At 39.0% G+C, this 21,727-nt stretch overlaps 1 protein-coding gene across 1 annotated transcript in view; it reads left to right on the top strand.

The window, feature by feature from the left end:
- The first annotated feature begins 952 nt into the window (after positions 1-952).
- LOC100552069 (sodium- and chloride-dependent GABA transporter 2) overlaps positions 953-21,727 on the top strand; it is a 55,142-nt gene continuing 34,367 nt past the window's right edge. Inside the window, exons 1-5 of the mRNA XM_008110443.3 lie at positions 953-2,080; positions 13,092-13,366; positions 17,807-17,941; positions 20,076-20,216; positions 21,150-21,234. Coding sequence (XP_008108650.2) covers positions 13,159-13,366; positions 17,807-17,941; positions 20,076-20,216; positions 21,150-21,234 — 569 coding nt within the window. The 5' untranslated portion in view covers positions 953-2,080; positions 13,092-13,158. The remainder of the gene's footprint in view (positions 2,081-13,091; positions 13,367-17,806; positions 17,942-20,075; positions 20,217-21,149; positions 21,235-21,727) is intronic.

Raw genomic sequence — 21,727 nt, 5'->3', positions numbered from 1 at the left:
ACAGTATAGAAAGGTTTCAGAAAAGTGAGGGAAAATGTATTTCCACCACTGCATTCTACACCCAATCGCCTTAACCTGCAAGATTACTGGTCCAGGCTGGCTGGCACACAGAACATGAGTACTCCGTTCAGGAGCAAAGGTTGGAAATAACATCTTACAAACAACAGGACACTTTTTGCAGTAACTAAGCCATAGCTGGAATTATATCTTAATGTCACTTGTAAGGTGTAACTAACTTAATAGTTTTTTTATAGTTGTGGGTGTGCAACCTCATTAAATTATAGATAAAAAAGGAATATATCATGGCGGAGGTCCTGCCTATTATTTATTTATTTATTTATACCCCACTTTTTCTCTCCACAAGGAGAGACAAAGCAGCTTACATTAAAAGCATTTCAATATACTTTTAAATCTGCAAATATAAAAACATTAAAACAGAATTAAATATCATTGGTATATTAAAAAATATTAGTTAAAGTAAAGGTAAAGGCTTTCGCTGACGTTAAGTCCAGTCATGTCTGACTCTGGGGGATAGTGCTCATCTCCATTTCTAAGCCTAAGAGCCGACGTTGTCCGTATACACCTCCAAGGTCATGTGGCCGGCATGACTGTATGGAGTGCCGTTAACTTCCCACTGGAGTGGTACCTATTGATCTACTCACATTGACATGTTTTCAAACTGCTAGGTTGGCAGGAGCTGGGGCTAACAGCAGGCGCTCATTCCGCTCCCGGGATTTGAACCTGGAACTTTTGGTCCACAAGTTCAGCAGCTCAGTGCTTTAACACTCTGTGCCACCAGCCCCCCCCCCCCCCAAAAAAAAATTAGTTACAATCCATTATAAACCACAGCACCCAGACTTGATCTTTAAAATTTTCTTTAAAAGCCTGACTGAATAAAAAGTTTTTTTTGAATAAAAAGCCTATTGTTGCCACTCACATTTATCTTATGGTTTTGAGATGATTTGGGTGGGAAGACAGTATATGTTGTCCTATAGACGAGTGATTTCGGTTTTGTTTTGTTTTTAAAGCAGCTGGAGACAAATACTCCTTAAGAAAAAAAATCAAATATTACGATAAAACCCTAGTAACACCAAGAACAACTAATTACTTTTTAAAAGTAGCTTTTCAAGCTCAGTTCAGGAACAGAGGAAACACTGTAATAATTTGTTGTAGACCCCTATTTGTGATTGAAATCATTTTGCTATTTTAAAAACTGAGAAAGTTGAAATCTGTGTCACTCACTCTGGTAAAGGGAAAGGAAAACATGGGCATGATGCATTTTTTGGCTCTATCTCTTGGTCTCTCACACTCTCTATAATACTATTTTTATATTTCTATCTATAGCTGAAAATGTGACACTATGCTCCCAAATGTTGTTGAACAAAAATTAGAATATTCTCCCAAATACAGATAAGGAAGGCCAGAAAAGACAAACGTGCAGGAGCTTTTCTCTTTCTGTTCTTGGCTCACTTAGCCAAAGAGACGGTCCTGCCATTTCCTCCTGCAGTTGCATCAGTAAGATCAGGCATCTCCTACCTACTGTATATCCTGATAGATTTAGCATGTGAACATCAGTATTGTTAGAGAAGTCTAGATTTTTTAAACAGGTGTGGGAAACATTGCTTTCTTACTTTATTCTCTGATCATTGTTTAAAGGTTTTACATGAAAATATTGTAGTTAATGATGCTGTAGTACAGTTTTCAAGGTTTATGATTGTGAAGGTAGTAATGTAGGAGGCAGGGAGAAAACTGACCACGGAGAGATTTAGGCATAAGTTGTGGAGGCTTGTGCACGCGGAGAGTGTACATTTGTATGCACTTCTACACAGATGGCCAAAGACAGGAGGCTGGGAAGTTGTGGGCAGCAGGAGAGGACTCCTTTAGTAAGGATTATCAGGAGTCGTGTGTAGTTTATTGTACACCCCTGGGGGGTGGAGGAAGGAATGTGGGTTGGGCAAAGTCTAGAATTACACCATTGCAGAATTGGTTTTTTCTTCCACTCTTTAAATAGCCAGCACCTTTTTACTATTGCTTTCACGTTTTCCCAGTTAATCAGAGACCTGACAGCTTATTCTTTAAGGTAACAACTTAGTTTTGTAGTTTGTCCTGTGCTGCCTTGCTCGTTGTAATTGTGAAGTGTGTGTGTGTATGGGAACAATATTTTCATGCATATCTTTCTCTCACTCAGACTATCCCCCCTTTTTTAAAAAAAGAACACGGGTTTCATGTTTCTTTTGGCTATGTATTTATGCTCAGTTTCCAAAAGAGTTTGAGCAACTTATCAGCATTCCAATCTAGACAAATATAGTTTTTCTTAAAGAGGTTTGGTGATTTGACTGAAAGAATGAATGAATCGTAGGGTTTTGCATTGATGAAACTGGCAATTTTTACCTGAGTTATGTCAGCAATATTCATTTGAATTCTCTAATGGTAGGAGATGCAAAAGATCTATTCAGACACACATGGCAAAGGCTGTTGAGACGGTGGTGGAAAGACATCTATGGGAATGAAATCTACATCACCAAGTGCTATCAGTGCATGCACTGGCGAGAAAGGCAGCATGTATGTCACAGATGATGGAAGAGAACAGCCTATGGTCATTTGGGCTTTTAAAAGGATCTGCAATAAACACATGAATAACATAAATCTTTTCCACATTTTATGGCTGAAGAAATTAGACTATGGAGTGTAATTCCACAAAACTGAGTTCTTAAAAAAGAAAAGTGCAAGAGAATGCATGCAATAGCTGATTGTATTATTTCGTGTCTGGTTAAATTTTGGAAGCAACAGTGTGTTTGGGCAGCACTGTCAAGATATGATGTTTAAATATGTTCTCACTTGAATATGGCTATTTTTCCTGCCAGTTTTTGTGTTCAAAGTGAGGCAGGGGGTAATCAGAGATTTGACCCTCCAGATATTTTAAACTTCAACTCTCAGATTTTCCTGCTAGCATGGCCAGCACTAAGGAATTGTGATAACTGGTCCAAAAAATTGGACAGCCATTTCCCCATGCTTCCATAAAATAGCCTTTCTCTCTATCTCCTCTTTAGCTTTTCTCGACAGAGGATTTGATGTATGCTCAAATGTCCATAATTTGTGTAACACAATCTGATTGCTGAAGTAGCTTTCCCTATTACAGAATTTTGCCTCATCCGCAAAACTGGGCATGATATTCTAATGCTTCTACCAGCTTTGTAGTACTCTACCCGACTCCTACCACCATACTGAACTACCTGAACCAGCCCTGCCTACTGGTTCAGGTAGTGCTCATCATTTCATCATCATCCTCCCATCTCTTTTGTCTTATTTAAAAATCCACAGCATTGCCTTATTTCCTCCCTGCCTTCTCTTTCCCACATGCACTGCTTCGTTACCTATTCACCCAGCCCCTATTATCTGCCTCGTTTGTATGATGCAGACACTCTGCTCCTCTTTGCAGCAAAATTACATCCTGCATCCCCTGGTGCTGATAATGGACTCATTTTCTTTCCTTCAGTTGGTATAAGTATGAGATCCCCGTGTGCCAAAAATCAAAGCTAGGACACGAGCAGATTGATGCTTGGCTCTTTGTGATGATCTTTGCTACAGAGAGTTTCTTAGGGTTGACTGTGTTTGTTATTATGGTCATTAACCGTACATTCAAGGCAGCCGTAGCCCCATTTTGAACTGCAACTTCCCTTCCAAAATAATAATAAAAAAAAGGTTTGGGACTATTCTAAAACATTGGCTTTGGAAACATTCTGGTAGTCTACCCAGACCTGTCTACTGAAGAGATGATGTATTATTGCAGTGGATTCTGGGTTTCATTCTATGCTGAGGGATTGGCCAGACCTGCTGGATTTCACTATGGGCTTGGGTTTTCTGCTGACTATAGAAATCCTTTTGGGGGCAATCAGCCTTCCGTTTAATCAATTTTCTTGACCTAGAAACTGAAGCTACTCATCTAAATTATTTAAATAACATTATTCTTCAGTGCCTGTAGAATTATCAAATCCGGTACCATATGATAGAAATCCCAGGCTCCATCACAGACTCCATTCGTAATCAATATGGTTTGTTTGTTTTTCTGATATCATAGATCAACTATAGTGCTAAGAACGGATGTTCTTGACTGATCTGCTACCTTTCTCCAAGTTTCCAGTGATTTGTTGTGTAAAACCATTGATTTTGAGTGTAGGTAACATCAAGAGTTTGGAACTAACTAACGGCAAATAATCCATTTGTTATGAATTTTCTTTTTGCAAAAACAAAGTCACAATAAAGTCACAATTGTAATTTAACATGGATTAATTTCAGGTCTACTTTGATGTAATTTGAAATCATAGGTAGGTTTAGAGTTATGTTAAGTGGGCCATCAATAAATGGTAGAAGAAGAAAGCATTTTGTTCCAGTGGCCAGCATTTCCTTGTTTTCAGACTAATTTTTCAATAAGACTAAAAAGGGAACAATTCTAATTACTTTTGAGAAATGGAAAAGTAAAGAGTGACGTTAAAAACCCTATTACTATAATGGTAAATAATTTATTTTAATTTTTTACCAAAGCTCTGCCCATTCTTCTTCTATGGCAATGTGTTTAAGAGTGGCACAGGTTGAGCATCCTGTATCTGGAATTCTAAAAGTTAAAATTGTCCACATAGATGGCTGAACTAGTGACACCTTTGCTTTCTGACAGTTCAATATGCACAAACTTGGTTTTACACACAAAATAATTTAAAAGGTTGCATAAAATTACAAGGCGCCCTGAGTTCCCTTTGGGGTAAGAAGGGCTGGATATAAATTAAGTAAATAAGTAAGCAAGTAAATAAATAAATAAATTAAATTACTTTCAGGTCATATGTATAAAGTATAGATGAATCATAAATGAATGTTATGTTTGGACTTGGGTCCCATCTCCAAATATCTTATGTATTTAGATGCAAATGCATTTATTCCAAAATATAAAAAATCCAAATCCCCTAACACTTATGGTGCCAAGCATTTTGGATAAGGAATGCTCAAACTGTAACGCTGTTCATCTATTTCTATTTGGCATGATTTTTTTTGGAGAAACTCAAGATAACCTGCATCACCATTGTTATTATTTGTAACATCATGCATTACCAAATCACAAGATGATATACATTTGAAATACATTTAAAATAACTTTTAATTTTAGCATATCGTATTTGGAAACTGTTAATTCAAGGTCTTGTATGACTGCTATAATTCAGATTACATACATGTCTAATCCCTGAGTCCCTTCGGGTGAGAAGGGCGGGGTAGAAATGATGGAAATAAATATGGAAATAATGCATATTGCTTAGTATGACAAACCTCTGCAGTGCAACCAAGTATCTTTAGTATCCAAAGCTAACAAAATTACCTAACAGCTGAAGCAGAAAACTCCATGAGCCACACTCAATTTCTATCAGAAAAAATACAATTGGCTGAATTCAGTGTCCATCATATTTTGAACTGACTCCATGAAATCAACAGATTGTTAGTCATGACTACAGTAAGCTCCATTGATTTGTGTGTCTGCTCTAAAGATATTACTATTTCTGGATCTTTTAAAAAGTCTTACATTATTTTAACCTTGGGAATGTAACTGAAACTGCCAGTTCAGTAGTAATTCCACTGATGATGATGAGGATGAGGATGATGATGATTATTATTAACAATAGTATGTTGTTGTTATTATTATTTAAGCATAAAACAGCTGCTTGGTCTATTCCTCCTTCTTGACCAAGAGGTATAGCCATAAGCAGTTCTACAGGACAGGACAGTCTGGAAGATATTGTATCCAGTATGTTTCTGGACAATTTCTAACCTGTGCGTCTTCTAATAACAGCAACAACAACAACAACAACAACAATAAGGCTTAAGGAAAATGAAAAGGAATACCAATTTTCAGGGTCAATAGCATGCAAAAAGTAATGCAGGAAATGCCCATCCTCATTGTGAGGGGGTATAGATCTGTGACCTTGAGAAAGGAAATATAGTTGACAGTTTCTGAGACCAAAGAGGAACTAGTTATGCACGTCTTCAAAGCTCTGATGGTTGATCTGCCTACTGGGATGGTTCCATGCACTGCTGGCATGGATCCTCTGCTGTATTTGCCCAGAGCCAATGTAGCCCTAGGGCTAAATTTCTGCTCTAGCTGGATTACTATGCAAAAGAGAATTTGGAGACCATGTTTCCAGCCATGTCCATCAAAATTTGCAACCAATTTGTCATAAGCAAGATGGATCCTTGGTACTGAAAGACTTTTTTTGGAAGTACTAACTGGGTAGAATGTAAAAGAGACATCAAATTATTTGGCCATTTTCACCGATGCAATGTGCATGTTTTTTCTAAAAAGGATGCAAAGCTCTTTGCAAGGAATGGGATTTTATGAGAAGAGGGAACATACCAGGCTGACCCTCGCTGATCCAATCCAAGAGAGCAAGGATGGACATAGTGCACTCCTTCAGATTTTGGCAGACTGCAGCATAGCTAATGATAAGGAATGCCGAGAACCAAATTCCAACAACATTGGACAACTAAGTGGGACTGAATATACATGAAAAAGTGCATTCAAGATATATATTTGAATGCACATCCAATCTGTATCCTCGTTCCATCTTCTAACAACTGTTTGAGGTGGCAGATGTTGTAGCACAGGGGTGGCAGCCCTGCTGTTTCTCTTGAATCCCTGGCCTTTCTCTCGTCTTTTGAAGGACAGAGCTATGTGTGTCAGACAGTCTCTTCTGACCACAAGGGGGTTCAATTCCTACTTCAATCACTTCCTGTTTATGGAACAGGAGAGACTGTTACCTTGTCTTTTGCATCAGGCAGCAGCATATCTTGTTTTCACACATTGGAGCTGAACCTTTGTTGCACTGGTTTATATTGTGGGCAACAAACCCACTGGTGAATAAAAAAGCCGGGAGAATTAACTCAGTGACCCAACAGTGTGTTTCTGTGTCACACCCTGCTTTGCCCCAGCAGGAAGGTTGGGGGGTGGGGGTGGGGGTGGGGGGTTGGAGTCTGAGAAATTAGATTGGACTTTGATTTATAAGCTGCTTTATCTTAGGCAAACAACAACAGCAGTAGACTTAAATGCTTGTCGATTATTTTTATGGCATTGTTTGCAACACATTTCAAAACTTGATCTTAGTACTGCAATATAGTATCAACAATATAATTTGTATGAGTTACTGTACATTCAAATCTAATAAAATAAAACATGACAATTAGCCAGGTAGCGGCAGTCATCCAAACACCTAAATTCATCTAACAATCTGTTTCATACTCATAGTGCTGCTTCATGTCTAATTTTTTATTTGGATGGTTTTTGTATATTTTCTCTAGAGAGTCAAAACCAAGAAAGAGTCCCATGGAACTGAAAGAGAAATAGAGTTGTTACATAATAATGCATGAAGTGTTATCTTGAAAAGTCTATTTTTAATAAATTGGTTATGTAACATTAGTAGATATATTGATACACACACACATATGCTATCTACTGCCTATTACCATGAGAATCCTTCTATTGAATACCCTTCACATTTTTCTTAAATGGACAAAATATACTATGAATTGATTGTAGGCCTTGATCCATTATTAAGTCCAAAACCTAAGATATAAACAGGTTCCATATTTCTGCAAAGTTGTCAGTTGCTACTCTGTTTCCCCAAAAATAAGATAGTGTGTTATATTGATTTTTGCTCCCAGAGATGCACTAGGTCTTATTTTCAGGGGATGACTTATTTTTCCACAAAGAATTCACATTTATTGTTGAACAACTACTGTACAGTAGTTGTCATGACAAACCAGCATAACAATCTATGGCACGTACATTTACCAATCCTGCATGCTCTGGTGTTCTGTTTGGTGGATATGCTTCCCAACAAAAACTTTCCTAGGTCTTACTTTTGGGGGAGGCCTTATATTTAGCAATTCAGTAAAACCTCTACTAGATCTTATTTTCGGGGCATGTCTTATTTTTGGGGAAATAGGGTATTTCTCTCCTTGGTAATGGAACTTTTATTGCAAGTTTTTCAGGTACAGCAATTCATCCAAAGCCTACAAACTACTGATATTGCATATACCATGGTTGGGGATGAGATCAGGGATAATGAATTCAGAAGAAAATCCAGTGAGGAAAATAGTGACCAATGATAATTGTATTTAATGCTGGACATTCACAAAACCGCTGCTGACAACGCATCAACATATGGGCAGATGCCTGCAAAGAAATAAAGATTTAGTATCACACTACCTGGGTTGAATGGCTTGCATAGTGCCAGACTGTTCTTGATATCAACAACAGTGGCTTTGTGCAAATTAAAACAGAATGAGTATCCCTTTTTTGCAAATTCTGGATTTGAAGTACTGTATTTCAAAATCTTGTGAGGGCAAGGCATAGGGTTTCAAATGATTACCACTAGATGCCTCTCAATGCATCAACAGCCCCTAGCCCAGGCATAGGCAAACTTTGCCCCTCCAGGTGTCTTGGACTTCAACTCTTAGAAATCCCAGCCGGCTTACCAGCTGGAGTCCGAAACACCTGAAGGGTCGTAGTCTGCCCATACTTGCCCTAGTCTTAGGTCTACATTTGGCAGTAATCATGATGAATACTCTTTGGTATTGGTAGAGCAATGCCAAAAAGCTGTTGAAAACACACACTGCACTTCAATTGTGGATTCGGTCTTTCTGAATTGCACCACACAAAATGGCCAATGTTGCAGGGTCATCTTGTGAATGACTGAGTCTATGGGCTGATTGTATTCTGGAAGAGGCATCTAGAGGTAATAATTTGATGCTCTATGACCCACCCTTTCAAGTGTAAAGATGTGTTATCGAAGGCTTTCATTGCTGGGATCACAGGGTTGTTGTATGTTTTCCGGGCTGTGTGGCCATGTTCCAGAAGTATTCTCTCCTGATGTTTTGCCCACATCTATGGCAGGCATCCTCAGAAGTTGTCTGCCATAGATGTGGGCGAAACATCAGGAGAGAATACTTCTGGAACATGGCCACACAGCCTGGAAAACATACAACAACCGAGTGTAAATAGTTTCATTCATGAGCGGTTCATGGTTACAGACCTATAGCAATTTCAAATTGGGTCCATCTTGTACTTCATTGGACCCCCAACAAGAACTACATGATTTAAAGTGTGATATGGCTTTGTTGTCGTTCCCTGCTGCATCATGCTCCTCTTCTATCAGAGATATTTTCAGGTTAGTAACTAGCCATTTTCCACTAAAGCAGGCACCTTTCTCTGCCAGTACCCAATGTAAAACAGATTGTATAACACCCCTATAAATCCCCCCTGTAACAGGTTCCTTTTGAAGGTTTCTCTATGGCTCAGCAGGTGAAAAAATATTGGTTGGAACAAGCAGAAAGTAGATGGCAGCAGGTATCTTCCTTCTGCATTGGACAGTTCATAAAATTCAACCAAAGAACAAAGACAAAGACAAGTTTCAACATAGATTATTTTGTAATTTCCTGCAATATTATACAGAATTACCTTAGAGTAAGCTTCTTTAAACTCAATGGGACTTAACTTTGAACATAAATCTAATGAGAAAGCTTGGAAACATTAGTGTGAAAGAAATATTTTGACATCATTTTGAAAATTAATTAATTGGCATCAATGTGTTTTCTTAAAGTGCCTTTTAGTTAATTAGTTTATTGTGTTAATCAACAGTAATGTGTTAAGCAATTCATTATTTTAAAAGTTTGAAAAATCATGAATATTACTTAAAATAATCTAAAATGGCTGACATCCCAATTATCCCATAAAAGTGACAAATGAAAGTAATGTGAAACAATAATCTTTATTCAAACAGCTAATGTTGCCTGAACGATTAAGATAACTTGTTAAATTGATGTTAAACCGTTCAACAAATTATGGGTAAGACATTCATTTAAGGACTTAATTCCAAGTTCTGTGGAAAAAGACTGTCAGAATTCTGCAGTCTACATCTAATATGTTGCTCTCTTCTTATCTGTATGTGCTTTCAAGTTGCCTGTTGACCCCATTAATTTCATAGGGTTTTCTTAGGTGAGGACTACTCTCAAGTGGTTTTCCAGATTCTTCTGAAATATAGCCCATACGCCCCTCATGAATTTTCATGAGCACCACAGATGGTTAGCCATGCATGCTGTAATTGAGTTATGTCTACTTTATCACCAGACTGCAATGCACTGATGAAATCACTCTCATCTCATGTGAAGTATGTGAAGGGACAGCTGAGGAAGATGACTGCTTTCTCAATTATTGGGATGTGTGGATTCCTGGTACTAATGCCCTGTGTAATGTGTCAATCTTGTGTGTCTGAGCCAATGAAATGCTGCCGACAGAATTAGGATTCCATGTCCCATGGAAGGCCGTGTTGATAGGTTTTCCCACTTCAGGTATCCATCACCATGCAGAATCTGGGATCTATTCAACCTTGGGGATTCGAACAGTCATGTGGCACTGCTTCCCTTTCCAGCCATCTGGAGAGGGAAGCTATCTTGTGGATGAATGGTTTGATGTGATTACCAGTTCTATCACTTGTGATACTGGAAATGGAGCCTCTGATTGCCGTGATCAGCTCATAGATCCTCTGGTGAAACTCTATGGTATTCCTGGGCTGAAAGTCCTTAATTTCAATAATCTGTGATTATGCATATTTATTTACATTTATTTACTGTATTTATACCCCACCCTTCTCACCCTGAAGGGGACTCAGAGTGGCTTACAGAACACGCATATAGTAAACATTCAATGCCGATTATATAATTAACAAGGATAGACAATACAACAGAGGTAAAGGTAGTTTTTCCCCATTTTATATCTGGCAGGCTGTGGTCGATTCTGGTCTTGGTGTGTGTGTGTGTGTGTGTGTGTATTAGGAATATATTCATAGCCTGTTAGGATTATGATACCAATATGGTTAGATATTGGTGCAGAGTAGCAAAAAACGCAGAAGACTAGAGGTTTATGTGAGCAGAGGTGTGAAAAAAGCAAAAATAGCCAGCCTCCCTTTCCCTTTAAAGAGTCATGTGCGTAAAATAAGCATCAGAGACATCAAAAGTAAAATAGCAAAAATATGTTTACTCACAATCTTGTATGATGATGGTCATACAGGTAGAAACATCTGAGTTCCAAAAGAATATAGTTCTGGATACTACATATCTCTTAACAAAGAAGTAACATCAGCATGGCATGGCAGGATCAAGAAGCAGGAAGAGGCAAAAGAGAAAGAACAAAAGAAAGTCCCCCCTTTTATGCCCCAAATTCTAAAGGCATATGTCACTTCCCGTAAGTCTCCAGGAAGTGTACTCCCATTTCCCACATCACATGGAAAACCCCTAAAATGGTGCCATCAACTCTGAAATGCAGCTTTGGCTTCAGGTTACTAAGCAACAAGCAAAACTAACTACATAAACCATCCCACATTGAAAATGCATGCATGATTGCTAAATAGCCCAACAGTATGCTGTCGTTCCAACTTCCATGCTGAGGAGCTTTCCTTCTATCAATATCCTTAAGGGCGCCTTTATTACTTCCCTGTTAAAAGCGGTACCTATTTATCTACTCACATTGTTGCTTTCGACCTGCTAGGTAGGCAGGTGAGCTGGGCCTAACAGTGGGTGCTCAACCCTGACCTTTCGATCGGCAGAATTTTTCTGCATCACAGCAGTTTAGCCTGCCCCCATAGCCTGGCACCCATATCCATGCAAAGTCGGACATATTCCCCATGGCTACAGGGGCCATACTGTGTATATATGTGTGTGTGTGCATGTTCATGCCCACATGACCCCATAATTTTTTCATAAGGTTTTCAGAGGGAAGGAGCTGGTTTGTTAATTCCTTCCACTGAAATAGGCCAACAGCACCTGGTGTTCTTTGGTGGTCTTTCATCCAAGAACTAACCAGAACGGACCCTCCTTAGCTTTCACAATCAGATGGGATAGGGTGCCTTTTGGATATTTAGGCCATTTCTGGGGGTACCATGTAACATACTAAAGTCATTTTTCACATTTGAAACTTTCACTAAAAGTATATAATGAAGTCAGCAATAAAAGCTTGTTGCTGATGCATACCTAACTCTCTGGGAGTTAATGTTATGCTGAAAGAGCCATCCCCTGACAAAGCCCTTTGGCATTTCATCATCTGCCTTATCTTAAAATTTAACTAGTTTTACAGCAGTGAATTTTAAATTGTCAACATTTCCAGAAAATTCTATTTGGCATAAAGAGGTTGTATATAACACTTTAAAACTGCTAGTAAATAACGTCCAGAGGTAGGCGTCTGCTCAGTGTATGGGAAGGCTGTCATGGTGCATGTAGCCTCTTGGGATAAATGGGTCTCTTAATCCAAAACCATACAATATGAGTTCAACTTGTGTGGCTTTCGAGATATTACTGAACTGTAACTTCCAGAATTCTCCATTGGCCAAGCTGGGAAAAGTAGCTGGAAACTGCTATTCTTCAACATCTGAAGGGCAGTGCTTTTTGCATGCTGTCCCTCCACATTGTATAGGAAACTTACTGCAAAAATATTTCCTGCGAGCAGATGGGGCAGTAATAAATTCTAGTCCTAAAGGGCAGGGAAGAATGTGATATCCCAGCTATTGAAACAGAGCTTGGAGAAGTTACTTTTGGACTACAAATCCCAGAATCTCCCAGAGATCATGAGTAGAATCTCAGAGTTTCTGGGAGTTGAAGTCCAAAAAATGTCTGCTAGGCTTACAGCCTCATGTTTCTGGGCTCACTGTTGTCGAAAGAAGCTAGGTTTGTGTTATTTGCACTGAATTGTTTTGACAAGTGAAATACATTAAAATGGAAAGGGGGGAAGTAAATAAACAAAATACCTGGTGGCGTACAAAACATCAGTGAACTCTGGCTGAAAGGATGCTCTGTGAGAAACCAGAACATTTTGAAATGACTCTCTCTTTAAAAAATTAAGCTGTCAGTGTTCTTCTAATCCAAAATAAATACCTCCTACCTCAGTCAAGTCTATGGGTACATCTTGTGCACTGGGAACGTCAACATCTCCTGCTGTTGTAAGCAAGGGCAACTGTGGTGTGAACTTTTGCGTGTGTCCCTGAATTTGTCTCTCGCTTTTATTCCAGCTTGACTTTGATTGTTGCAAGTGGTAACAGTGGGGGGGAAACACGGCACTGATTTTCTGAAGGTGGAATGGATTACCAAGTCCCTGGGGCAGTTCTCAATGGAGAAATACCTGCACAACCCAGTGGGGAGAAGAAGAAGAAAGAGGCAGCAGATCAAATATTAGAGCGAGGCCACTGGAACAACAAACTGGAATATGTGTTGTCTGTAGCAGGAGAAATCATTGGTTTGGGAAATGTCTGGCGGTTCCCTTACCTTTGTTACAAGAATGGTGGTGGTAAGTACAGTTCTTTGTTTTTAATGCTTGACACACATGAGATTACAGAATCATAGCATTTGCGAGTTGGATAGAGCCACAATGGCCATCTAAGTCAACCCCTTACTAAAGCATTCCAGAAGAAGTCCCATCTAACTTGTGTTAGGGAAAAGATGGGTAAAGATCTCCAAAGAAAGAGAAGTCTACCACCTTCGGAAGCAGTCCATTTCACTGTCAAACATCTCTTATAGTAAATATGTCCTTCCTAATACTTAGGTAAACTCTCTTTTTATGTGTTTTGAATCCATTGGTTTTATTTTATTATGAGCCATTCAAGTTACAGCCACATTATTCTACTCCCTGGATCAGTGAAAAACAAGTTCATTCCATCTTCTACATGACATCTCTTCAGATATTTGAAGATGCCCATGATGTCACTTCTCAAGTCTTTTCGTATCTAAGCTAAACATGTCCAGCTTCCTCTTTCTCATGAGTCTTGGTTTCTAGTTCTTTGATTATCTTGGTCACCCTTCTCTGAACATGTTCCAGTTTGTCCATGTTTTTCTTGCGGCATCCAGAACTGGCCACAATATTGCAGATAAATTTCTGTAACAGTGACACTCTTCCTCATTGATTCAAACACCATTTGAAGCACTCAGGTTTACATTCTGCAGTTTTACCCACTGGAAGGAAATGGTGAGTGCCCACAAAAGTTGTGACATCAATTCTTTTCAAACACACAAACTGTCTTGCAACATTCCTGCTTCTTTACCTTCAGAACAACCCCCTGTGATTCTGGGATGAAGAACATGTGGCCTTCTAGAAATTGTTGAACTGGAACTTCCATTAGTCATAGCCAGCATAGCTGTGATAGTTGGTAGCTTACATGTCATTTGGGGGGTGGGATGTGAATTCACTTTGGATTTCAGTCCAAACTTTCACTATATTATCTGAGATGCAGAACCTATATTGGGAATAGAGTTCCACATCTTTAAAGTGCTTTAAACTTCAGACTAAAAGTTACACTTTCACTCTCTTATAGTATAGGAGCCACCAGTTCCCCTACAGATAGCCAATTTTGATGGATGATGGGAGCTATAGTCTAACACTATCAATAGAAAGAGGATTGGTGGATGCAGAGGGACCAACGGTATTGACAGGCTATAGCTCAGGCATGGGCAAACTTTGGTCTTTCGGGTGTTTTGGACACCCACAATTCCTACCAGCTGTGGGAGTTGAAGTCCAAAACACCTGGAGCGCTGAAGTTTGCCCATGCCTGCTATAGCTTCCTAGCAGTGAACTGTGCTATTGGGCAAGTTTACTGACTAACTTTTCCAAATTCATAAAAAAGTACAGGGGCTTCACAAACCCAAGTTTAGAAGAGCTTCAGAATCACAAAAATAAGAAGAACTGCCCCCTCTAATTGTACCTCACCAATAACATTTTCAAGTAAAGGAGAAAGAGAAACAAAACAAAACAAAGTAAAGCTGGTGTGAAAGTAGCCAACTAGCTAATCCCCTTCATGCTGTCAGGATGGGAAAGCGGTTTAGGTGGGCCTGTGAGGCAAATCCAAGAGCTTTCAGACCAGAGTTCATAACCTACCTATCGAGAACGGGACATGTAGCAAGTTCTCTTAACCCCTTTCCTGCAGGCTTTCGGAAAGGAAGATTAAGTAACCACTTACCAAATACAAAACAAGGAGTATACGTCCCAGTTGGGTCTCGTCATACTACTTGCAGTTTCTAAAAAATACACACAGAGGCAGCTGTGGCAGTTCAGTGTCTGAGATATTTTTGTGGGGAGGGTAAGTATCTTAAAAGAAGCAATCTCTTTAAAAGGCTGCAAAAGACTAGAGGTTATTTAACCCGAAGAAAACAATGGTCTGTTTTATACGGTTCTTTTGATGTTACATTCTTCTGAAGAAAATTACTATAATTTTCATCTCAGTGTAACTGCTGGAGATGGAACACCTGTGTCTCCTAGCTGCGATTTTTCGCACCAGTTGAAAAGCTATAGGCCATACCCATATTGCACAATTACAGCAGTTTGATACCATTTTAAGTGCCATGGCTCCATCCTATGGACCTTGGGACCTATAGTTTGGCAATGGATTTGGAATTCTCTGCCAGAGAGCACTAACCTGCCACCCAACACTACGATCCCAAGGAACTCTCCTGCCTCTACTACAGAAATAAACTGGTTTGCTCTATTTTCAGGATACTTTGGTGTCTTCTGAATTGCTCACTATATTACAAATCTCAAAGTTCCACAGCATGGGCCCATGACAATCAAAGTGGTATCAAACTGCTTTTAATTGTGCAGTGTGTACATACATTCAAAGGGAGAGGTGACATTTCCCTGATGATTTTTAAATTAAAAAAAGCCAATATGGTTGTTAAGGGCCTTTTTTCTGACCTATAAATTTACATCAGTTTTTCTGTGGGTCCCAGTGTCTCCCTCAGTTTCTTCTCTAGAACTCATATCTTTGTGTTCAGAGCTTACCTTCAGCCTGATGTTTGGCTATTAGGGATTTTATTTTACGCCATCCTGATCAGACTTACCATACTACTACCAAAGCAAAGACATTATTCCCAGTCTTTGTGAGATGCATTCCATTGGTAGCCAACAGTCATCCATCTAAGGTGCGACAACCATGGTTCCAGAAGCCATCCTTATAGCCAGTCATTTGGTTTTGGTATCTTCTTGACCTTGTGTTGTTCTGTATCCTTCACTGTCAGAAATGATGATAATATCACCTGTGCCCTTCAGTGTCCTCTCCAAAGCTTCGCAGTCAAAAAGTGTTCTTGGCCATGTCGCTGATACCCACATGAATAAGGAGAAAGTCATATTGATCTGTGTTCTTGACGCGTTTTAGCAAGTTGTCAGTGACATCCCAGACTCGTGCGCCAAGAAGACAGCTCTAAGCTCTAGTTAATAGCTATATGTGAGTCATTAGTATGCCAGGGAACCATCTGGCAATGCACCACGCTGTACTAATAATAATACAGTCCCAGTTACTCATTTTAAGTACTTTATTTGGCATTCTCAACATCACTTTCAAACTACATATTTCCTGTTCAGGAAGAGATGCTTCCAAGCTTTTGCCATTTTGTTTCAGGACTCAGAGGATTTTTAAAAACCCCTAAGTACTGCACTTCAAACTACTTTTGGAAATGAGTTACAGTATGAGCATTAACCTTTGAAAATGTAGAGAAGTTTAGGTTAATATGCCCGTCCCTCTTGTTCTTTTGGTTAAATAGGGAAACAACAAGGGAAAATGTGGTCCAGTCTCTTTCTTGATGTTTTTTTCACTATTAACACCACCCTCTACTGCATTTAGCATCTTTCAAGCATCTGTTTTAACTAAGAAACAAATCAATAGAGAAACAAAAGATGAAACAGATGCACAGTATCTTTTGATTTGAAGTACTAGGAGGCCTCAGTCTGAAAGTATCTCAGAGATTCTTATGAATGCAAAAAGAAAAATTCTGGTAGTTGGATGAATTTGTGGGTTTGATCACATTCCTCTATGAAATTGTCCAAAGAAAACCTTAGATGACGCCAGCAATCCAGCTGGTAGGGTCTCCCATGTGAGACAGATGTTTGCTAAGGAGACAGACAAAATGTGCCAAATAGCTACTGGGCAGCAGCTGTAATGGGTATTTCCGACTCTTTCAAACTTTTTATCACTCTTACCTGTATAGTCAGCTTTTCTGATAAGATAGCTTTCTAAACATGCATCCAATAGAAGTTAGTTTCCTTCTTTTTTTGCAGCTACTACCAAGTTGGCACTCAGCTACCATATTTCTTTATGATAATATCTGAAATCCACAAAACAGTGATACCTTTGTTGGCTAACCAAAACTGTACAAAATACATCATGCAAGTTTTAGAAGTCCCACTGGTTTTTTCATTAGGCAAAATGTACTGTTTAAACAATGCAAACCTAGGAGGGGATATTCACATACCTTCCAATGATTTCTGGCAGGGTGTACTGGTTTGAGGGCTGGATTACAGTTCTGGAGACCTGGGTTCAGTTCATCACTTGGCTATGGAAACCCACTGGCTGACCTTGGAGAAGTCACACACACTCAACTCCAGAAAACCCCATGATATAGTTACGTTAGGGTTCCCATAAGTCAGAAATGGCTTGAATGCATACAAAAATAATAAAAAATAACAACAAAAATGACAATTAATCTAGCTGGGCTCAGCAATAATTTCTTCTCAGTAAACATGAATGGGAATGTGTTGCAAGTCTTCCTTCCCTTTAAGCACATCATGTCCATATTCTTATAACACAGGACTAGGGAAAGTGTGTGCTTCCTGATCATATTGGACTTCAGTTCTCATCAGTGTAACCAGTAGCAGAAAATCATGACAGTTGCAGCCCAGCAATATGTGGAGGGCCTTTGGTTCCCTTTGCCTGCTATAATGCATCCATATCTTCCCGACCTGTAGGTGCCTTCTTCATCCCCTACCTCATTTTCCTTTTCACCTGTGGGATCCCTGTGTTTTTCCTGGAGACAGCACTTGGGCAGTACACCAGTCAAGGAGGAGTAACGTCTTGGAGGAGGCTGTGTCCTCTCTTTGAAGGTGAGTCAGATGTAATGATGGGAGAGATGTGATGATGTGACCAGTCAGTCATGAAAGTCTGACCCATATGAAAAGACCTGTGTAATTGTGAGGTTGGGGATGGAGATTCGTTTCTCTCTTTGTCAGGGTAAAACTAGACACAATATTAAAGGTTGTGTCTGAATCGCAATTTGGGTGAATCATGACTTTAAACTCTTTTTCCTATGCTAGATACTATTATCAACCACTCAGGACTATTTCCACTGGCATGTTTTGGTTTGCTTTTATATATCATTGTTACTGTTATTGTTTGAACTAAAATCTTATACCTGCTTTTTCATGGTGTGTTTTTATTGTTATTGCTGAATTGGCCATTGGTTCTCAAAGTGTACTCCGCGGAGCCCTTGGGGCTCCATGAAGCATACTGAGGGGCTCCACACTTCCCTCCTTTTCCCTCATCCTCCTCTTCCTCCCCTTCAAGCTTTCTCTCCTCTGTTCTGCTTCTCCTTCTTCCCCCATCACCCTTGCTGCCAAAAGCATTTCCCCCTGCTGTCCAGATCCTTTATTTCCTTTTTTGTTGCACTACAAACAAGATATGTGAGTGTGCATAGAAATTTGTTCTTGTTTTTTTTTTAGTTAGTTCACACAAACACTCTCCATCCATCTGCCACTGGCCCTGCTCATCTGTCAAATTTTAAAACACACTGCATCAAAAAGTTTGCCCATGTCTTATATATATTTACATTATATAATATAATATAAACATATTTCTTGGGGCTCCACAATAACTTTTTGCTTCAAAAAGAGCTCAGCGGCTGAAAACGTTTGAGAACCCCTGGGTTAGACCATTGGGAATTATATTGAATATGCCTAATTAGAAAACACCATGATAAACAAAAACTTAGTTATGCTTCATTTCACTTTTTCTCCACCATGAAACATCCCACATTAGAAATGGAAAAGAAAATTTGTTGAATTTGTGTTTTCCTATGAAAATATGTTTTGTTCCTCCTGAGACTAGCAGTGGATAAAAGAGCCTAAGAAATCCATACATTTTTAAAGCTTGCAATGTATTATGGGTAAATATTTCTGCATGAATTTACTTTGAACATTTTCTTAAATAAGAAAATAATTAAAAAAATTGCATAGAATTACTTTGGTTAATGGGAAGAATGTGTAAGCATGCGTATGTTGGGGCTATTGATGTAAGTAAGAATGAATTAATTGTAGGAAGGGAGGGAAAAAGAGTCTCATGACTCAAGACAGAATTGGATGGGATCAGAAATCTTGAGGGATTTTGAGAAACACAATAGAAACAAAACAGGGAGATTTTCGCATCACTATTGTTTGATTAAAATGCCATCATTTCTCAGCAAACATAGCCACATGTGGAAGATACTAATTTTTGAACACTATGTTAATTCTTTAGACTTTAGTAGTATGGGGTCTCACATGTATGAATATTGCTTCAGTTTGGATTGATAAGACATGGGAAAACGCTTCCTTTCTGTAACTTTTCATCAGGATAGGAGTTGCCAAATGGGAATTCAGAAAAAAGGGATATATTGGAACTAGTTCATTAAAAAGGGATGGAATATTGAAAAGTGAAAAGCAATGAAGAAATTGGGACATCTTCTTACTTGTGAATGAGATTTTAATATTCTAGAATGGGGTGCATGGTGGCTGCCTCTGGAGTGGTAGTGAAATCTTAGTTCAATATTGGCCAAGGAATAATGTTCTCCATGAACCAACATCCTTGAGGGCAGCTGGCTTGTGATTGGAGGCAGGATGTTTTGCCCTAAAAGCAGGCCTCCATATTATTGAGGGATATGTTCCACGATCCTTAATGCAATATGATTTTCGCCTATTATCTGGAAGCCTATTTTTCTTACCTGAAATAAAGGATGTCTTGGGTGCTTTTACCATGGAATTGCACAAAAGGACATACAGATGCCTAATGCTAATGGACACTCATTTCTCCATTAGTAAAATAGTGATTATTCTGTTTTAAGTGGTAGAGTGGAAAATAGGCTTTGAAAAGTTATTTATAGATGAGTTCCTTATACTCCTTTAGTGTAATAATAAAATTCTACTCTGTATGGTGTTCACTATTGGTCTTTTCTCTTTCTTTCCACCTCTCTGTCTCTCTGTGCAGGAATTGGTTATGCTTCTCAGGTGATTCTCGTACTCCTGAATTTCTATTATATTATAGTTCTGGCTTGGGCCTTGTTTTATCTCTTCAGCTCATTTACCATTAATCTTCCGTGGGGCAGCTGTGACCATGAGTGGAATACAGGTAACTAGAATGCATCTATGTGAGTGTGCCTTCTGTGTGATCTTTAGTTTATTATTTATTTATTTATTTATTTATTTACAGCATTATATTCCGTTCTTCTCACCCCAAAGGGGACTCAGGGCGGATCACATTACACATATAGGCAAACATTCAATGCCTTTTAACATAGAACAAAGACAAGACAAACATAAGCTCCGAGCGGGCCTTGAACTCATGACCTCCTGGTCAGAGTGATTCATTGCAGCTGGTTGCAGCTGGCTTGCTCTCCTGCCTGCGCCACAGCTCGGGCCCAAGTTTAGGACTTGTTTGCATTGTGAATTCTTTTACATTATTACCTATAACCCCCCACTCCCTGGCTAGAGCTGTAGCCAGGAATATCCACCAAACCACTTGCTTTCTTTCTTTCTACTTTAAATCATGCTTAAGCTTCTACAATTACTCTGTTTTATAAAAAAAAAACAACTACTGCTCAGCTTTGGCATGTCAATGGAAGCTGCATTACTTTGCACTCTTTTGTGATTCAAAGAACAGGAATTCTGCCACAGTTGGCCAACCCTACTTTAGCATTAGCCATCTGCAACATTGCCACCATGGGACATACCATATAGAACTGGCAGGAGTTTTTCAGTTATTGATGCGCTCTGAAGCAATAATGGACAACCAAGCTTGTCTCATCTCACTCAAAATAAGCAAAGAGAACTGTATTGTTAGCTATTTACATATGTTTCTCTTTTAATAGGATGAAGTCTTAAACATAGGATATAGACATGTATCAAATGAGCTATCCAAAGCCCTGAACTCTGTCTCCCAATTAGTTTAATACCTTGGATACGTCCTTTACAGAACTGGAGAAGATTCATTGCCCTAGTGACATGGAAGCCAGACCTGGCATTAACTGTGTTTTATTCTAAATCTCTGATTCTTGTCTTGCAGAGAATTGTGTGGAACTCCAGAAGAGAAATACTTCTCTAAACGTGACAACAGAAAATGGTACCTCTCCTGTTATTGAGTTCTGGGAGTAAGTGAAGTCTCCTCTTCCCTAGGAACTTCAGTTTCTGCAGTAATGGCCAGACAGATAAACCATTATTCTGTTGTATATTTTGGCCCTGGTTCTGGCCATCTGTAGACATTGGCATCTCCGATAGAAGTCTTTGAGATAGGCCTCTGTGTTTGAGGCAACCATAAAGTAGACTGTACTGAGCTAGATAAGCCAGTGAAATTATTTGTTAAAAGGTAGTTATTTTATATTGTTAGAAACTTGCAAGAGTTGACATGAGAGGGTTAAACCTGCTGCCGCAATCTAGTCACATATATCCTTTGTTAGATAAATTAGAGGAAATATTTAATGTTTGCATATTTGAATATTTTAAATTGTATACTGATGATTTTATGTTAAACTGCTTTGAGTCTGCTGTGGGAGAGGTAAAGCAGGGTAGAAATAATAATTATAATATACATTGGTTTTGGGAACTAAATAGTAAGTGGCTTCCCAGAACAGGATCAAGTCGAGG

The sequence above is a fragment of the Anolis carolinensis genome, chromosome 5 (assembly GCF_035594765.1).
Source record: "Anolis carolinensis isolate JA03-04 chromosome 5, rAnoCar3.1.pri, whole genome shotgun sequence".
Taxonomy (NCBI): Eukaryota; Metazoa; Chordata; class Lepidosauria; order Squamata; family Dactyloidae; genus Anolis; species Anolis carolinensis.
Note: the sequence above shows the minus strand (reverse complement) of the source record. Positions and strands in the feature narration are given on the sequence as shown.